The sequence below is a fragment of the Lithobates pipiens genome, unplaced genomic scaffold (assembly GCF_037356315.1).
Source record: "Lithobates pipiens isolate NorthernLeopardFrog02 unplaced genomic scaffold, aLitPip1_a1.2 Scaffold_18, whole genome shotgun sequence".
Lineage (NCBI taxonomy): Eukaryota > Metazoa > Chordata > Amphibia > Anura > Ranidae > Lithobates > Lithobates pipiens.
The window spans coordinates 101,516,238-101,532,074 of record NW_027507758.1 but is presented as its reverse complement, the minus strand read 5'-3'; the positions used below and the strand labels follow the sequence as shown (position 1 = coordinate 101,532,074).

Here is a 15,837-nt window from a genome sequence, read left to right as displayed (position 1 = left end):
GCAGTGGACTGAGCAAAACTCTGAAGGTGCTCCCAATTAGTAGCCACCTTCCTGTATTCTGAGGCCTTAGCAAAGGTCAACTTCCAACTTTCGGGTCCTGGCTCTGGCTCTGTGTTCTCCCCAGGCTGCAGGCCTAGGAGACAAAGAACCTCCTCTCCTGGTAGGACCTCTAGAAACAAAAAACAGGATTCCACGCACTAACATCCTCTCAAGCCAAGGAAAGGACCCTTCTAGAATTTTTTTTCCCATGTATACATCCACTTGGCTGACTTATATCCCTGGCATAAACCTCCTAGTGATTGGGCAGGGTGAACTAAATATTTATATCTACAACATTGTATATTCTTTCTCTGTCCCATGGAGAACACCCCCCAGGACCAGGCAGAAGAAATATCCTGGGCTTAGCAAAAACCGACCAAGTCCAGATAACAATAACAAAAAAGAGCTCAGGCTGGCTACAGCCTAGCTGCCAACATTACATTTAGACTAGGGATATTCCAGCTTATGGCACTGTCCCTACACAGACATACAACAGACTATATTGTTTGCAGTTTGCATTCAAAAAGGCAACAAATACATACTTGTTAAAACAGGGGTGGACAAAATCCTTTTTTCTATACCTGTATTAGCGTATTGACATTATTCAATATGTATTCTTTTGTTTACATTTTTCTTTTTTAAACTAGTGCAAAAAAAAAAAAAAAGTCATAAAGACACAAGAAATATTATTTTACAGCAATCTACAATATCCCTTTCTCACATAAGAACTAAAATTAAGCATATGAGTTAAGCGCCTGTTACACACAATTTTGATAAACTGAGGTGGAATTCAACATTTCTTGCATGAATGGCTGTATAATGTGGCAATAGCTGTGAGAAAAGAGGAGCCCAGCAGCTAAGACCCAACACAATGGGAATGCAATGAATCGGAATGCCTCACAGATCATAGCAGCATCAGAATTTCCAGCAAGGAAAATCTTTTCATGGTGAATTAAGTGGTGGAGGAAGAAAAATGGTGATGAAAAAAGGTAGGCACAGATCACAAACGGTCGACTTAGGGCTCACTGCTAAAGATTTAAGAACCTTAGCTAACGCAAGGCAGAATAGAATGTGGAAAATTGAATTTACTCAACAATTAAGCATTGAATTAATCTACATCCCAGCTCAGTAGAAACGTGTGTGCCGGGAGGGGGTGGAGTGATATGGAACAAAACGGAATAAATCAGCCCAGCTCATTAAAAGATAGTGAATATATCATGTTTGTTGTTGCATAAAGAAGAGCATGGTCTCCTGCAGAACAAGGTACACTTCTGTATACAAAAGTATACTTCTTGCTACTTACTCTTGAATTGCACTTGCAATCAGATTAATCAACACATTTTTGCTGAGGTTAGTTGACTATTCTATATTTTAGCTTGTTATCTGCAGATATTCTATTAATTACAAGTCAGATCACCAGCCGACAGTAGTAGTGCGGGACAACACAAATAGAATGAGTATGCCCTAGAGATGTCACTCCTAAGATCTGATGCATGGCAGAACTCCCACGGGTTCAGGCAGCCTCCCACATGCCTTGCCAGTCTTTTGTTCAATTACAGTTAATGCAATAGTTTGCCATTTTCTTCGTTTAATTATATTTTCAAGTGGGATTTGTAGCACATAGAAAAACATCCTTTTACATGTTGAGGCACCAGGGCTTTGTGCCTGGCATTGTCTGTCCCCTGGGTGCTGTACCATTCTCTCAGCAGTGCTCTGAATAAACAAGCCTAAAAGCTGCAGTTGTAGAAACTGAAAATTTATGCATTAACTGTTTGCATTCTTAGCATGTGTTCCACATTACCCACTTACAGCATTCTTCTGGCATGCTGTAGACTGCATATTTGTTTAAAAAAAAAAAAAGGCCTTTCTCCCACAGTTCACACATCTTTCCACCAGTCACTGAATCACCAATACAACTGACAGTGTTTAGAATACCCCTGATGGCTGCTTATAGGTTAGTGTGAGTTCATTATCTTCCTTTTGGCTTGGAATTCGAATAAAAATATCACAATGCTGTTTCGTCATGGTACATTGGAATGGAATGCATTAAAAAGCAAACAAAAGTAAAATAAAAAGAAACACTTTTAAAGAAAATGCAAATTTTGCTTGATTTAAATATGTGCCCTTATAGTTTCAGCACACTGAAAAAAATTTTTAGATAGCTGATGTTGACCGAAAAATATGTTGGAAAATTTCTGTAGCTGTCCATTGTGATAACACAAACTAGTGTTGCATTTTGTGGTCTTCTTAGCGGTCTGACTGTTATCATTTGAAGTTGTGGAACCATATTCACTTTTGTATGGCTGGATTTTTAATGAGACTCTAGATCAGCCCTTCTCATCCAGCGTTCTGTGGACCCTAGGGTTCCTTCAGAGGTTGCTAGGGGTTCCTTAAATAATTAGCAACTTCTGCCTCTTAGGTGAGTAACCACTGACAGCATTGATCATTTTAGCTATCTCTAATGGGGGAATTCTTCCCAAAGACCACAAATGTAAGGAATATTTTTCCCACTGGCCGTCACACAAATGTATTGTGAACTGTATATAAAGAATTATCAGCCCTGAACCGGGAAAGGTTATTTCAAGGGTTCCTCCAGGTTAAAAAGATTGAGAAAGCCTGCTTTAGATTAACTAGGTAGTTCTGCATGTAAAATTTGCATGGTGATTTCCATCTGTATAGAGACTGTGGATAAGAGGTGTGTCTTGTATTTCAGCCATTCTTCCAGTTTGGATGGAAAACAGCACTGCACTGGTGCCGCTGGAGGCTGCCTAGCAGCAGATTCATTTGTGGAGGGTATAGAGGGAATCAATTCCAAAGACTTATATCCCATTTGTAGGTGATAGATTTCATCAGGGCCTTGGGCTGCTACCTTTCTGATAAGGACAGTGGGGGGACTATCACAGGAAACACTTACCGATAGACATTGGGCACTCCTCGCCAATCACCAAAGCCATTCTCCAGGAATATGATCTTCCAGCATTGTGTTGTTCTTCATGCTTTCAAACAGGGCAACACAAAAAATGCATGATATTTAATTTGAATTCCCAATACCCATTGCTGCACAGTGATTATATAAAGAGGAGCAAGTTACTACGTGACTAAATTTTGTATATAGTCCACACCTACCCCCTTTCATTAAGATATTTGAGTGGCATCCTAGGTGTTCCATGTAGCATAGACATTTTTGTATAGGATTATGATGTCAAAGTTATTCACAAGTATGTTTTGTGAATATAGTAATTGTTTTAAAAAATCTGTTTTACATTAAAAGGTTGTTATACTGTATTTTCAATGTACCCGCCTTTTGCGTTACTATCTGAATAATTCCTGTAGTTGTAAGCCTTTAAAATGCAAAACGAACAAAGCACATTCTCATACAAAGTGTATTTGCCTCAATCCATATTGGCCACTCACCCTGTGTATCCTGACCACTTTCTCCTTCCTCTGTAATCCACGTGTCACTTTTGACAGTTTTCTCTGACACCAGGCAATCCATAATGATGGACCACCCCCCAGCATACAGGAAGTGTTTTACAAACTTACTGAGCTAAATATGTGCATGTGTGTGTCTATTGCCTTCACTCAGGTGTCAGATTACATTCAGCTCTGTGCTGTGCAGTGTGTGACATCAGATCCCTGCCCCCTGCTTCTTGAAATACAAAATTCTCTCTGTACTTTAGAGGGCTCTGGAGGAGAGTGTACTGCAGATAAATAGGTACAGCTTATGTGGGAGGATTTGATTTATCATTGTTTATCACCTGAGGCTTGTCATTTCAGTGGGCTTAAGTAAAGGTTTATAACCATTGTAATGTCACTTTTTTACATTTTATGTATCATATTATTTATACACGTTTGTATATTCTCCCTCCAGCAGCCATGTACTTTATATGTTAGGCAATCAGACAGCAACAACTGCTGAGATACTGAGGCTAATTCAATTATCCAATCTTGTGAAAAGCACATTTCTTTTATATTTTATCTGCACATGATTGGATATTCAAAGTGAACACATTTACAATTTATTTAGTAGAGTTTCTTAACTTCATCAGTAAATCAAATGCACTGCCTCACAGAGAGTACATTCGGGTTGATTTACTAAAGGCAAATAAACTATGCACTTTGCAATTGCAGTTGCTCCAGAGCTTAGTAAGTAATGTGGAAGTTCTGCTGACTTCCATCATCCAATCATGTGCAAGCAAAATTGCATTTTATTTTATATTTTCTTTGCATGCGGCTATTCTTTGCAAAGTGAAGCTTTACCTTTTTTTCTAAGCTCTGGTGCAACTGCTCTTGCGGAGTGCAACTGCACTTTATAAAGTGCACAGTCTATTTGCCTTTAGTAAATTAATCTCATTGTTTTCAGTCAGTCACATCTGACTGTTAAGCTGGCCATACGTGGATCTGAATTTGATCCATCTGTGGGCAGGCTAATTGTATCCAAGTGATACATCGATCGACTTGGGTACAACCAGCCTGTCTAATTTTCCTACATGGGGTTACTGCCTGCAGCTATAGCCACTAGAAGTAACCATTGTATTCTGACAACCGGAAATGCTCCACACGCCCCCTGCTGGCAGAATACAATAGCACAGTGAGAGGAAGTTTGACTGTTGAAGAAATCAAGCAATTTTCTTTCAACCTGTGGTGGAAGGAAAGAAAATTGTATCATCTATGGTTGGTTTAGGACCTCATTTACTAAACTCCAGTGGTGTGAAATGATCCTGGGCCAGATTTACTAAAGCGGAAAGTTCAGTCATGTGCAAGGGAATTTGAAAAATGAAAAAGAGCTTTTGCTTTGCGATTGGATGTTTGCGGTTGGCACGTCACATTTTAATAATCAAACCCCTAGACTAAACACTGTGTAGCAACACTGAGCAAGAAGTACGTATATGTAATGAGCAAACATGACTGGCCTATATATTTATATGTGAGATAAAGTATACATACAAAACAAGGTTTTTAAAAGATGAATGTAAATGTGAATTGTGTTATTCAAATTCACGTTTCTAAAACATTATGAAGACAACTGTTTGTCACTATAAAGTTAATTACTGGAATTATCCAGTGTGCCAGTACAAGAGCAGTGAGTGCTCTCTATGAACTCATTCCCGGCTATGCTGACTAATAGCACAGAGTGTAAAGAGAGGTGTGAAAATAGTAGGGATACTAAAACCTCTGTAGTACATGCAAATCAGTTTTGAACGACCAGGTGATGCCTGCATATATTTTGAAAAGCTTTCCCTAAAAGCTAATTAAAATCCTTTCTAACGATAAAAAAGATTGGGGAGGAGAGTTGTTGTGATTGTGTTTTTCTAAGAATTTAATTTACAGCCAATTTTTCCTATCTGAATGTTATTTTCAAATTCACCCAGTGATAAGGACTAACATCTGTTTTCTGTTCAATAGTACAAGGAGGCTCTGCATGGGGCTGAGTGTACATAGACCATGTGAAGCCATTGTTATCCTTCTTTTTTTTGTCCCCTTGCCTAGTCCATTTGCCACATACCATCCGGCAAACAGCTGACACATATCGGCTATTATGGAGCCTGGCCTAATTGTGTCCCAATCTTTAAAAGCTTCTCTGTGCTTGTCTTGTGTGATGTATCAGAGGCTAAGACTATATAAACAGCAGTATCAAAGACCACTCTCATTTTTGCATTTGCAGAGTAACAGACTGTTATGCCAGAGGGTTTGTTGCTGCTAAATATATAATCAGAATCTAGAAGCCGTTATTTGCCTTTTCTCCGGAATGTTTGTGTTTTCGATGGTAATTCAGCATGCAATTATGAAAGATTTCCACAGCAGTTTAGTTCAGTGAAAGAAACTAATGCAGATCCATTTGGCAGCTTTCCTTTAAATTTGCACATTAAATTGGTTCTTGTTAAATATATGCAAAAGACAAAATAACAGCGCTTGGGCTTTTTTTTTTTTTCTTTTCTTTATTTATTTTGCTGATCAAATTTCATTGTGTATTCACAGCCTTCCTGGAGCAGAGACCACGATGACACAGCGTCAACGCGCTCAGGGGGAACTCCTGGACCATCCAGTGGGGGGCACACGTCGCATAGTGGGGACAACAGCAGTGAACAAGGTAGGAATTTATTATTGGTAGTGCAAATTACTGTGTATTAACAAATAACTGAATGTATAGCTACGGGTAATCAATGCACATTATAAATGTTACTGTTGCCATAACTTTGGTACTATTGCTTGGATCCCTAAAGTACACTATGGAGTCATAGATATGGCCATGCGGCACTCTTTTTGTGGTCGTGATTATTTCTAATTTCCTGAAAATTATATATATATATTTTTGTTCCTTTAAATAATGTAAATTAAGAGGGTAATGGTTTGTTGTAAGGATAACATGTATTGTTGTGTTTTTATTGATTTGATGTTTTCTGTTATATAATGATTGATATATTGGTCCTGATAGCAGTACATTCTGCAAACATGGTTATTGCTTGTTAGTATTTGATTTTATATACTGCTACAGATTGTTCAACACAGACCCCTGTGATTGTAGGGAATTAAAACTAAAAAATAACGAAACAAAAAAAAAGTTAGTGTAGGGCTCTGAACGAAACATACATAGAACTGGGTCTTTATGAGGAAATCTAAAACTCTAGGCCAGGGGTCTGCAAACTATGGCCCTCCAGTTGTTCAGGAACTACAATTCCCATCATGCTTAGTCATGTCTGTGAATGTCAGTTTTACAATGCCTCATGGGACGTGTAGTTCCGCAACAGCTGGAGAACTGTAGTTTGGAGATCGCTGCTCTAGACCAATGCCTCAAAAAAATCAACTTAATCTTTATGAGGCATTGGTCTAGAGTTATAAGTGTACCTTTAACCACTTCCCGCCCACCGTATGCAGAATGCCTGATGAGTTGGCACTGATAAGGTGGCAATGATGGTCACTGATGAGGATGCACTAATATGTAGAATTGATGGGCACTGATAGGCGGCACTAGTATGCAGCACTGATGGGAACCAATAGGCGACACTGATATGCAGCACTGATGGGCACTGAAAAGAAGCACTGATGGGCACTGATAGGTGGCACTGAAGGGCACTGACTGGCGGAACTGATGGGCACTGACAGGCAGCTGTGATGGGCACTGACAGGCGGCTGTGATGGGCACTGACAGGCGGGGAAGTGGTATGCAGAATGACGGCTGAGAAGTGGTTCTGTTATCCTGACTGGGCATCATATGATGTCCAGCAGGATAACATGCCGGCAGGCAGAACAGTGACTGCAAGTGCGGCATGTCAGTCTCACACTCCCCATCTCCGATCATGATAAGAAGCCTCTGTCAAAGGCTTCTTACCACGTGATCAGCTGTGACCAATCATGGCATTTCTTGGTTCGCGCTGACAGGGAGAGACGATTGGTCTCTCTCCCTGTCAGGGGGCCCCCCGTCTGTGCTGATAATCAGCACATTGGTTATCAGCACAGCCCCCTCAGATGTGCCACAACACCTTTTAAAATGTGCCCATAAGCTGTCAGTCAGTGCCCCAAAAAAAACACAGCTCACAGTGTCCATCAAAGTGCCATTCAGTGCCCATATCAGTGCTAATTAGTGCCCACCACAGTGCCAATCAGTGCCCATCTCAGCGCCCAGCAGTAAAGTAAGTAAAACCTTTCAGTACCTCAACATCAGTGCTGCCCATCAGTGCCACCTGTCAGTGCCCATCAGTGCCTATTAGTGCTGCATATCAGTGCCCCCTATTGGTGCCCATCAATTCTACATATCAGTGCATCCTCATCAGTGCCCATCAGTGCCACCTTATCAGTGGCAACTCATCAGTGCCTAACAGTGCCGCCTCATCAGTGCCCATCAGTGAAGGAGAAAACAAAATTTTATAACCGAAACGAAGAAAAACTTTTTTTTTTTTAAATGTTCTTTTTTAGTTTGTTTAGCAAAAAATAAAAACCACAGAGGTGATCAAATACCACCAAAAGAAAGCTCTATTTGTGGGAACAAAATTATAAAATTTTTGTTTGGGTACAGTGTAGCATAACTGCACAATTGTCATTCAAAATGTGACAGAGCTGAAAGCTGAAAATTGTCCTGGGCGGGAAGGGGCGAAAGTGCCTCGTATTGAGGTGGTTAAAGACCCAGTTCTATGTAGGTTTGGTTCAGAGCCCTAAACTAACTTTTACTATTTGTTTTTTCCATTAACTATTTGCTTTTGATATATGTAAGAGCCCACTTTTGATGAAGCCAAATTACTTTGAGGACCTAGAGGGAATCTTGTTGGTTACAGAGAATTAGAATGACACCACAGTTTTTTTTGTTGTCTTTAAAGCCCCACACTGGGCAATACCCAAACATAACCCCTGTACTTTAAGCCCTTGTACACACGGTCGGAGAATCCGTCGGAATGTGTCCTATCGGATCGTTTTGTCGGATAATCCGACTGTGTGTGGTATGCATCGGACTGTTTCCGTCGGAATATCCGTCGGACCAAATTTTCCAACTTGCTGGAAATATTTTCCGACAAACTGGTCCGATCGGACATACTCCGATCATGTGTAGAGAATTCCGATCGGACAAAGTGCCACGCATGCTCAGTTCAAATTCCTACACCAAAGCTATTGGCTACTAGCCTGAACGTAGTCCCGTCGTAACGAAATAACGTCATCAAGTCCTGAACGATTGGATTTTCCGACAACTTTGTCCGACCGTGTGTATGCAACAGTTTCGGACAAGATCCGTCGGACAAAATCCGACGGACAGAATCCGTCGGATTTGGTTGTCGGAATCTCCGACCGTTTGTACAGGGGCTAAGGATTAAATGCTCTTTAAATCTAGAAGAAGAATAGTAGAAGAATAAATGCAGTACACATATTGTATCTCTTACCTGCCAGCTTTCACCACAATGTGTGACTTGTCCCCTGAAGCCACTACCTTTCACTACACCATCAGTTGTCAGCTTTCTGACATCATCATGTACAGCGGAAGACCAGCAGTCCTATCTTGCTTGTCAGGTTAGCAAGGGCCCATAACCTGGAGATGAGGAGAACTCTGGCCTGAGTGAGGATCAGGAAAGTATTCCATCTTATTTCTCTACCCTGGGGATCAGGGGCATTTTTTTAATGTGCAGCAACACATGCTACACCTTTGTGTGACGTGGTGTTATTCATTCTGAATGCTTTGCAGTGAGAAAAATAGTACATGCAGCATGTTTGACTTGTTTTAGTACTTTAGGCAGCCCATTCAAATAAATGTGCTGCTTTACTGCACCACATTGATGCACATAATAAAGCACTGCAATGGTGTGAATGGGCCCCTAGTAAATAACCCCCAGTGTGTATTTACAATTTAAATTTATGGTGACACATTTCCTTTAAGCAAAACTTTTATTCCGTATTTTGTTGAGACAGACGTGGCTAATGTCTAAGCAGTGTTCTTTAGAGGCATTTAAGGTCTGCTTGGAGGATTATTGTTTTATAAAGTAGAGAAATTGATTAGCTATTTAGTGAAGGCTGTGACTTGAAATATGCATTCTGCAACCTAGGTACTAACAGAGAATGGATAATGTAGACAGCTGGAGTGTTTTCAGTGTTATTGGCTGCAGATTTATATAGATTAATGTGAACAATTATCAGAGCATCTTATAATGACCATGCATGAGATAGCCTTATAAAGACAAATCACCTATCAGCACCTGTATTTGACTGCTCATCCTAAAAATGCTGGATTAGGCAACAGTTAGCATTTAAATTCTTACTAAAATGTCACTTATCTTTCCCACGATCAACTAAAAGTAGGCTGAAAATACTTATATTTCATTTTTTTTCTCTAATTAAAGATAAAGTAATATTTATATCAGTTTAGAAGTAACCAATTAGGTTAAAAAGAATTGACTCAAAGAATGAGATTTAAGGCACGTTTGCATTGCAGCCTGTGTACACTTGCAGCTGCTTGGACAAACTTGACTAGTAGTTGAGTTCAGGTATGTAATCTGCTGTGGGTGAACAGTTAAACTGGAATTAAACTCATTGATTTAATAGTTTAAAAAAAACAGTTAGATTCCCGGTACTGGGTTTGGTAACTGTCACATTTGCTTGGGCTCTCAACCAAACTGTCAAACCATCAAATGGCTGGTGTCATAACGGATCACATGTGCAGAACCATGACAGTTGCAGATCAAACAGAGGCTAAGCTGACATCTTCCTTGGTTGGAAAGGATAGGAGGGTTTAGTTCCACTTTAAGATCTGTGATATCAGAGTTTATTTCAAGCCATACTTTTGTATAGTAGGGGAGCCCTGTCTTTGGCCCATTAAGGAGATTTTCACTCATATCCTGTTCTAATGACAATGTTGTCCCAAGGACAGGAAGATGTAAATCGGTTTAACAGGAACACACTGGCAAAAAAACACACTGGTAAGAACATTAGCTCTGTTAGGTTTTTATTGCTGTCTCTGTTCCCAGTGGAGGTTTGACCCATATTGTAGGAAGTGAGGGAAAACCTTCCCAACAGGACACAGACAGCATAAGTGTTCCTTACACTGTTTAAAAACAAAAATATAGGTTTTTGCTAGAGATAGAGATATATTTCAAAGAATTGTCATCGGTAGCTTTTATTTACAAGGCGAAAAAGTTGGAATATTGTAAAAAATATTGTAAAAAGTAAATAATTCCCAAATAAATGCTTTGAATTTTCAAATTTAAAACTGCCTTCTGTTCCCCCACTGAGTAGATTTACTGTTTCTTAACTGTCCTGGTAACCATTGTCACAAATATAAAATAAAATAATGGAAAAGCCAGAGTTCTATAGTCATCACCAGAACAAGAGGTGACACTTGGTCTGGTGACAGTGGCCAGTTCATGTTTCCTGCACAGCAGTATATGCGCTGCCTTTGCGATCTGTGCATGTGGGTGCCAGTGAATTGTTAGTGGCACATCAAACGCATCTTGCATGTTTGCGGGCACCAAATCACATGGTATCGCAGTACCATGTAAATTGGGGCAGTACATTTTGAATAGGTAGTGATTCCACTAATTTTTCTGTGTTCCATTGCATTTTGCAACTCTTTCTAATGACATCTTGAGATTGTACGTGTTCCAGTGGGAACCAGTTTTAACCCTGAAAAACCCATCCACTACACTGCAAATGTGTCGTTTCAGGGTGGTTGACGCACGGCTCCATCCAATTAAATGAGTCAAGTTTGGCAGTAGTACTGCTTTCCAAATGCCACAGGGGGGATAAATGCTTTGCTTAAGGGCTGCAGCATTTATTCAGCCCTAAGCAGCTGCATGTTCCCCTTTGGTTGGGCAGTTGGGGGCCAATGAAACTGCAGCTTACAGCCAGCACTGTTTTTTTCCACCCCCTTAGTGCTTGTGTGAACCAGGTCCTAAACCTCTTTTTAAAATAGTTAATTTAATTGTCTTCTGCAGGTGCTTATTTACACCCATTCACCACCACTCACATACTACAACAGCAAGCTATTGCATAGGTTTATCAGAGAGATTCCAGTGATGGCCCTCAAGCAAGTCTCCAGTGTGCATGCATGCATGAGCGTTATGAACTAAGGATGGATGCTTGCAAGTGCACTGGTTATGATGTGGGATGTAGAAAATGATTATGTTAGCTGGCTGCATGCTCCTTCAAGCACAACATAATGCATATGTATGCAGGCAGAGTATTCTTTGTTTTGGAGTATACCTAAAGAAAAAATATTCATTAGATTCGAAGCAAAATACATTGGTCCCACATAGGTATGTTTATAAGGCTGGCCATACACAAATCTTTTTTTTTTGCTTTCAACCAGAGGGTTGAACACAAAAAAAGACTACATTTCCCCCTATACACATTTGCTGTGGATGGGGGAATCACCCCCACTGTGCTATAGCATTCTGTTGTTGGAGAGACTTCCCCACCATCAGAATACATTAGTCAGTGTAACCGGGAACTTTACAAATACACGGTCATATTGCCCTGAATGAATAAGTTGACAGTGTCTCTTTTAACAGTCATACACAGAAAGACCAATTGCACAGTCTGTAATTAAATAAGCTACGTATTAGTTGATACATATTTATTTGATGATTTTGTATTCGTTTTAGTCTGCTATAGTCTTCTCTAGTATGTACAGCACATGGTTAAGTTTCCTTGGATGAGTCTAGTTCTCCTGTAAGGTTTTTTTGGAAGTCAGCAGGAGTCAGTGTATGAACAGTAGTTGGCTAAATATTTCAACCATGAGTTCAGCTTCTCTGGCACAACAAGGCTTAACAGTCATTATGACTGAACAACATGGGGAGCTCGTGGTGCTAGACTTATGGGCCTCGGGGTGGCTTTAGGGAGATTCTTTTTGCACTTTGAGATGTTTCTTGCACAATTTACATGCTCTGCTGGTTTTGCAAATGTTATTTTAGTGCTATTGTGTTACAGTTTCTAAATTTACCATGGTAATTATTGACATGTGCAAAGGGCTAGATTTACTAAAGGAGTAGCACGTCACTTATTTCAGTGAAGCTGTATTAATGTTAATTATCTGCACAGGATATTACTATTTTTTTTTTTATTTCCTTGCACATGATAGGGTATTTGAAATTAACACATGCATTAAAAATGACTGCTTACTGTGTAGTATGAAACGTGGTTGTAAAAAGAAGATTGCTACAACATGCATAAAAACATGTGCACTGAACTGATGCTGAAATAATATATTTTAAACAATGCTTATGTGTCTGTTTATTGCGCATTAATGCTTATGTGTTTAAAGCCTTGTTAAGCTCCTGCTCATTTAAAAATAAAGGGTAATCAAAATCAAAAATGCCTTGATGAGTGGAGGTCAGTCTGGAGGTGTAGGTGCTCCTTGGCAGCCTGTATTTGCATGCAGACTGCCTTAGGTAACACCCATATGCAACTGAGCCTACATGATTGAAAGAACTGGAATCCAAAGAGGTGGGTCAGGGACATTAAGAGGGGGAGAAAAGAACTAGAAGATTAGAACTGGGCCGAGAGGTAGGCAGAAGTGGCAACCACCTTGGGTGCTTCAGCAGGAGGAGTGGGGGGGAAGGGGCGCAAAATGGGCAGGACCTGATTACTTTAGCTCTGCACACTGTACTGTCCCTGTATCGATGTGTGCATGAAGCCTTAAGCCTAGTACACATGGGTCACTAGAAATGGTTTAATAGAATCCGTCCAACATTCAGCCTTGTTCTGTCAGATGAGAATGCTGGAAAACCAGCAGTCAATGGGCTTCCAATCAGCACTTCTAGCCATTGGCTGAGAGCGCTGACCAGAGTGTTCTGGCGGGGGCCTTCCTCCTGACAGAACACAATAGAACAGCAGTGGAGATTGCTGTACTAACATCAAATTGTTAGTACAGCAGCTCTGACCGGAGCTGTCTTTTTTTCGTTCAACCCAGCTTTACTAGGCTTTAGATTGATAGTAAGTAAGAGTTTACCTTTGCTCTTGTGAATTTAGCTCAAGACAACGGACATTTACGAATACATACATACTTGAAGTAGTTTTGGTGTAGTCTCCTTTAAGCTCAGTAAAAAAATGTCCCTCAAAGGAAACTCTGCAACCTGAATCTTTCAGTAGACTTGTGTCAAATGGTACTTCTGTAGACTCTACGATGTTAGGAAAAAATTTGTTGTGATTGGCTGCTACTGCTTTTTTAAATGCTTTTCTCTGTAGCATTTTTAAATATTAGTTTTTTTGTTTAAGGTAAAATGCTAAATATTACTCTTATTTGCCCCTAGCACCCATTCTTTTTTAAACATACCTTTTTCCTATGTATAAATGTTTCTGCAGCCTTTGGGGAAATCAATATGGCTGTTATCCAAGCTTTACAACCACAAGGCCATTGGAGCATGGCATTGCAGTTTCCTAATGGAGATCCCTGGCAGCAATCTGTAATGTACTTTTAATATGAGGAGGAAATGAGAGGTCTCTGGAAATATAACTAATGTTTCTCCATTCCATGAAACCTTTGGTCAGGGCAAGAGTTAAAAGATGAAAAAAAATCAGGCAATAGAAGGGTAGAAAAAGTAAAAATATAAAATACAGTAAAATGGTGCTAAAAAAGCCTGGAAGCTGTAATGCTTTGTAAACTGTTTGTCAGAGGGCAAATCCACAGCCTAGTACAAGTGAGGAAGATAGCAGCCTGACCAAAGCATTGAGTCTTTTAGTTCCTAGTCAATGAAAGTAGGTTTCTTAGTGATGATGTGCAGAAACCTGAGAGATTTGGGGTTGGTTTAGACCTGCATTTGAAGAGCCGTTAAAAGTTTGATCCAGATTAAGCCCTACTCTCCAGGGAATCAAGGCAAAACCTAGCAGCTAGGTCAAATGCACACTTTGTTTAGACTCACAGACTCTGCCCTTGTGTGTACATTGTACCTTGAAACTAGATACTAATATACATGCTTCTGTTTAACAAGCAAAATAATACAGGGTTGCCTTTTGGTTAAAAAAAGACACGCTTGTAATAAGCTTCGGGATGCTTTTGTTTTTCATATACATCAGGGCTGTAAACCGCCCCCTTATTGATAGAATCATTGTGAAGTATTTTTAGGTTAATGATCATAGCAGGTTTCAGTCTGGATTCTTCTTACACTTGATGTATCCATGTTAGAGTGCGTAATGTTCTGCTTCTCTACCGAATTCTTGCAGGCTCAGACAATTGTACATTCTAGTGCAGGGAATCTCAAGGTAGCTGTTTTCAGCCAGCACACAGAGCTGGACTAAGAGGGGGAGGTGAAGGGCCATGGTATGTTCCAGATGACTGAGCAACAATTTATATACCAGCTCTCCTTTTTTTTTTTTACATGAACAAGAGGAGTAATAACTACGCAGAGCAGGGCATTTTGGAGCAGCTTGCTGTCTGATGACTAATGTGATAGAGTGTAAGGGAGCTTGCTGATTGGACATCTTAATGAGCACATTTCGAGCTGAGTTTGGGCTGCAGTTCCCCTTGACCTTTGCCCTTTATTGACCAAACTGACACTTCATTTTTCACATACTTCCAATTATAGCTTGTCTTAAGTGTTGCCCGGCCTCCTTTATTTCTTTTCTATGGATGACTTTAGAGTGATTGAGGCCACAGAAGATATTTTAATTTGAGAAACTGGCATTTCAGGTTTAGAGAGTAATATGAAACTGCTGTCAGTTAGCTGAACCTGTGCTAGAGAACAGATATCTTAAATATGAATATATATATATATATATATATATATATATATATATATATATATATATATATATATATATATATATATATATATATATATATATATATTCTAGAACCACTGTGGAAGCAAATGTAAAAGAAATACACATGTCTATGATACAAATATTGGCTGTAACCTGTGGTGCACTGCACATTAGGAGTTATGAAAAATGCAGGATCAGTCAAAAGTTTTTCGAATGTATTGTCATCAGAACCAAGAATTAGGAACATATCTCAGTTTACATTTAAGTTTACATTTTTATTTTGCTGCTTCTATCCTTCTGAGAACAGTTTGTAGTTTGCACAGTTCTATGTGCCTTGCATAATGTAAATAAACATATTCTTCATGTGATTAAATGTCAGTTTCTTAATGATGTCTCCCTTAAAATAATCCTCCTATAAACCTAAGTCATTTTGCTGGTGCATAAAAATTAATAAGTAGGGGGTTACATTAATTAAAAACAAAACATCAAAATGATTAGTAGATCAAAAAATAAAGCCTGCTAAAATTTTATTAAAATTTTGATTTTCCCAGTAAAGTTCCAGCTTGGATCCATCCACCTCCTTTACCTCCCTATTGATTAGTGAGGTTACCCATTACAAGATAG

At 39.5% G+C, this 15,837-nt stretch overlaps 1 protein-coding gene across 4 annotated transcripts in view; it reads left to right on the top strand.

The window, feature by feature from the left end:
- Positions 1-15,837, top strand: part of MEIS1 (Meis homeobox 1) — a 200,978-nt gene that overhangs the window by 41,492 nt on the left and 143,649 nt on the right. For all 4 annotated transcript variants that reach the window (XM_077485952.1, XM_077485953.1, XM_077485954.1 and 1 more), the window contains exon 7: positions 6,019-6,130. In XM_077485952.1, coding sequence (XP_077342078.1) covers positions 6,019-6,130 — 112 coding nt within the window. The remainder of the gene's footprint in view (positions 1-6,018; positions 6,131-15,837) is intronic.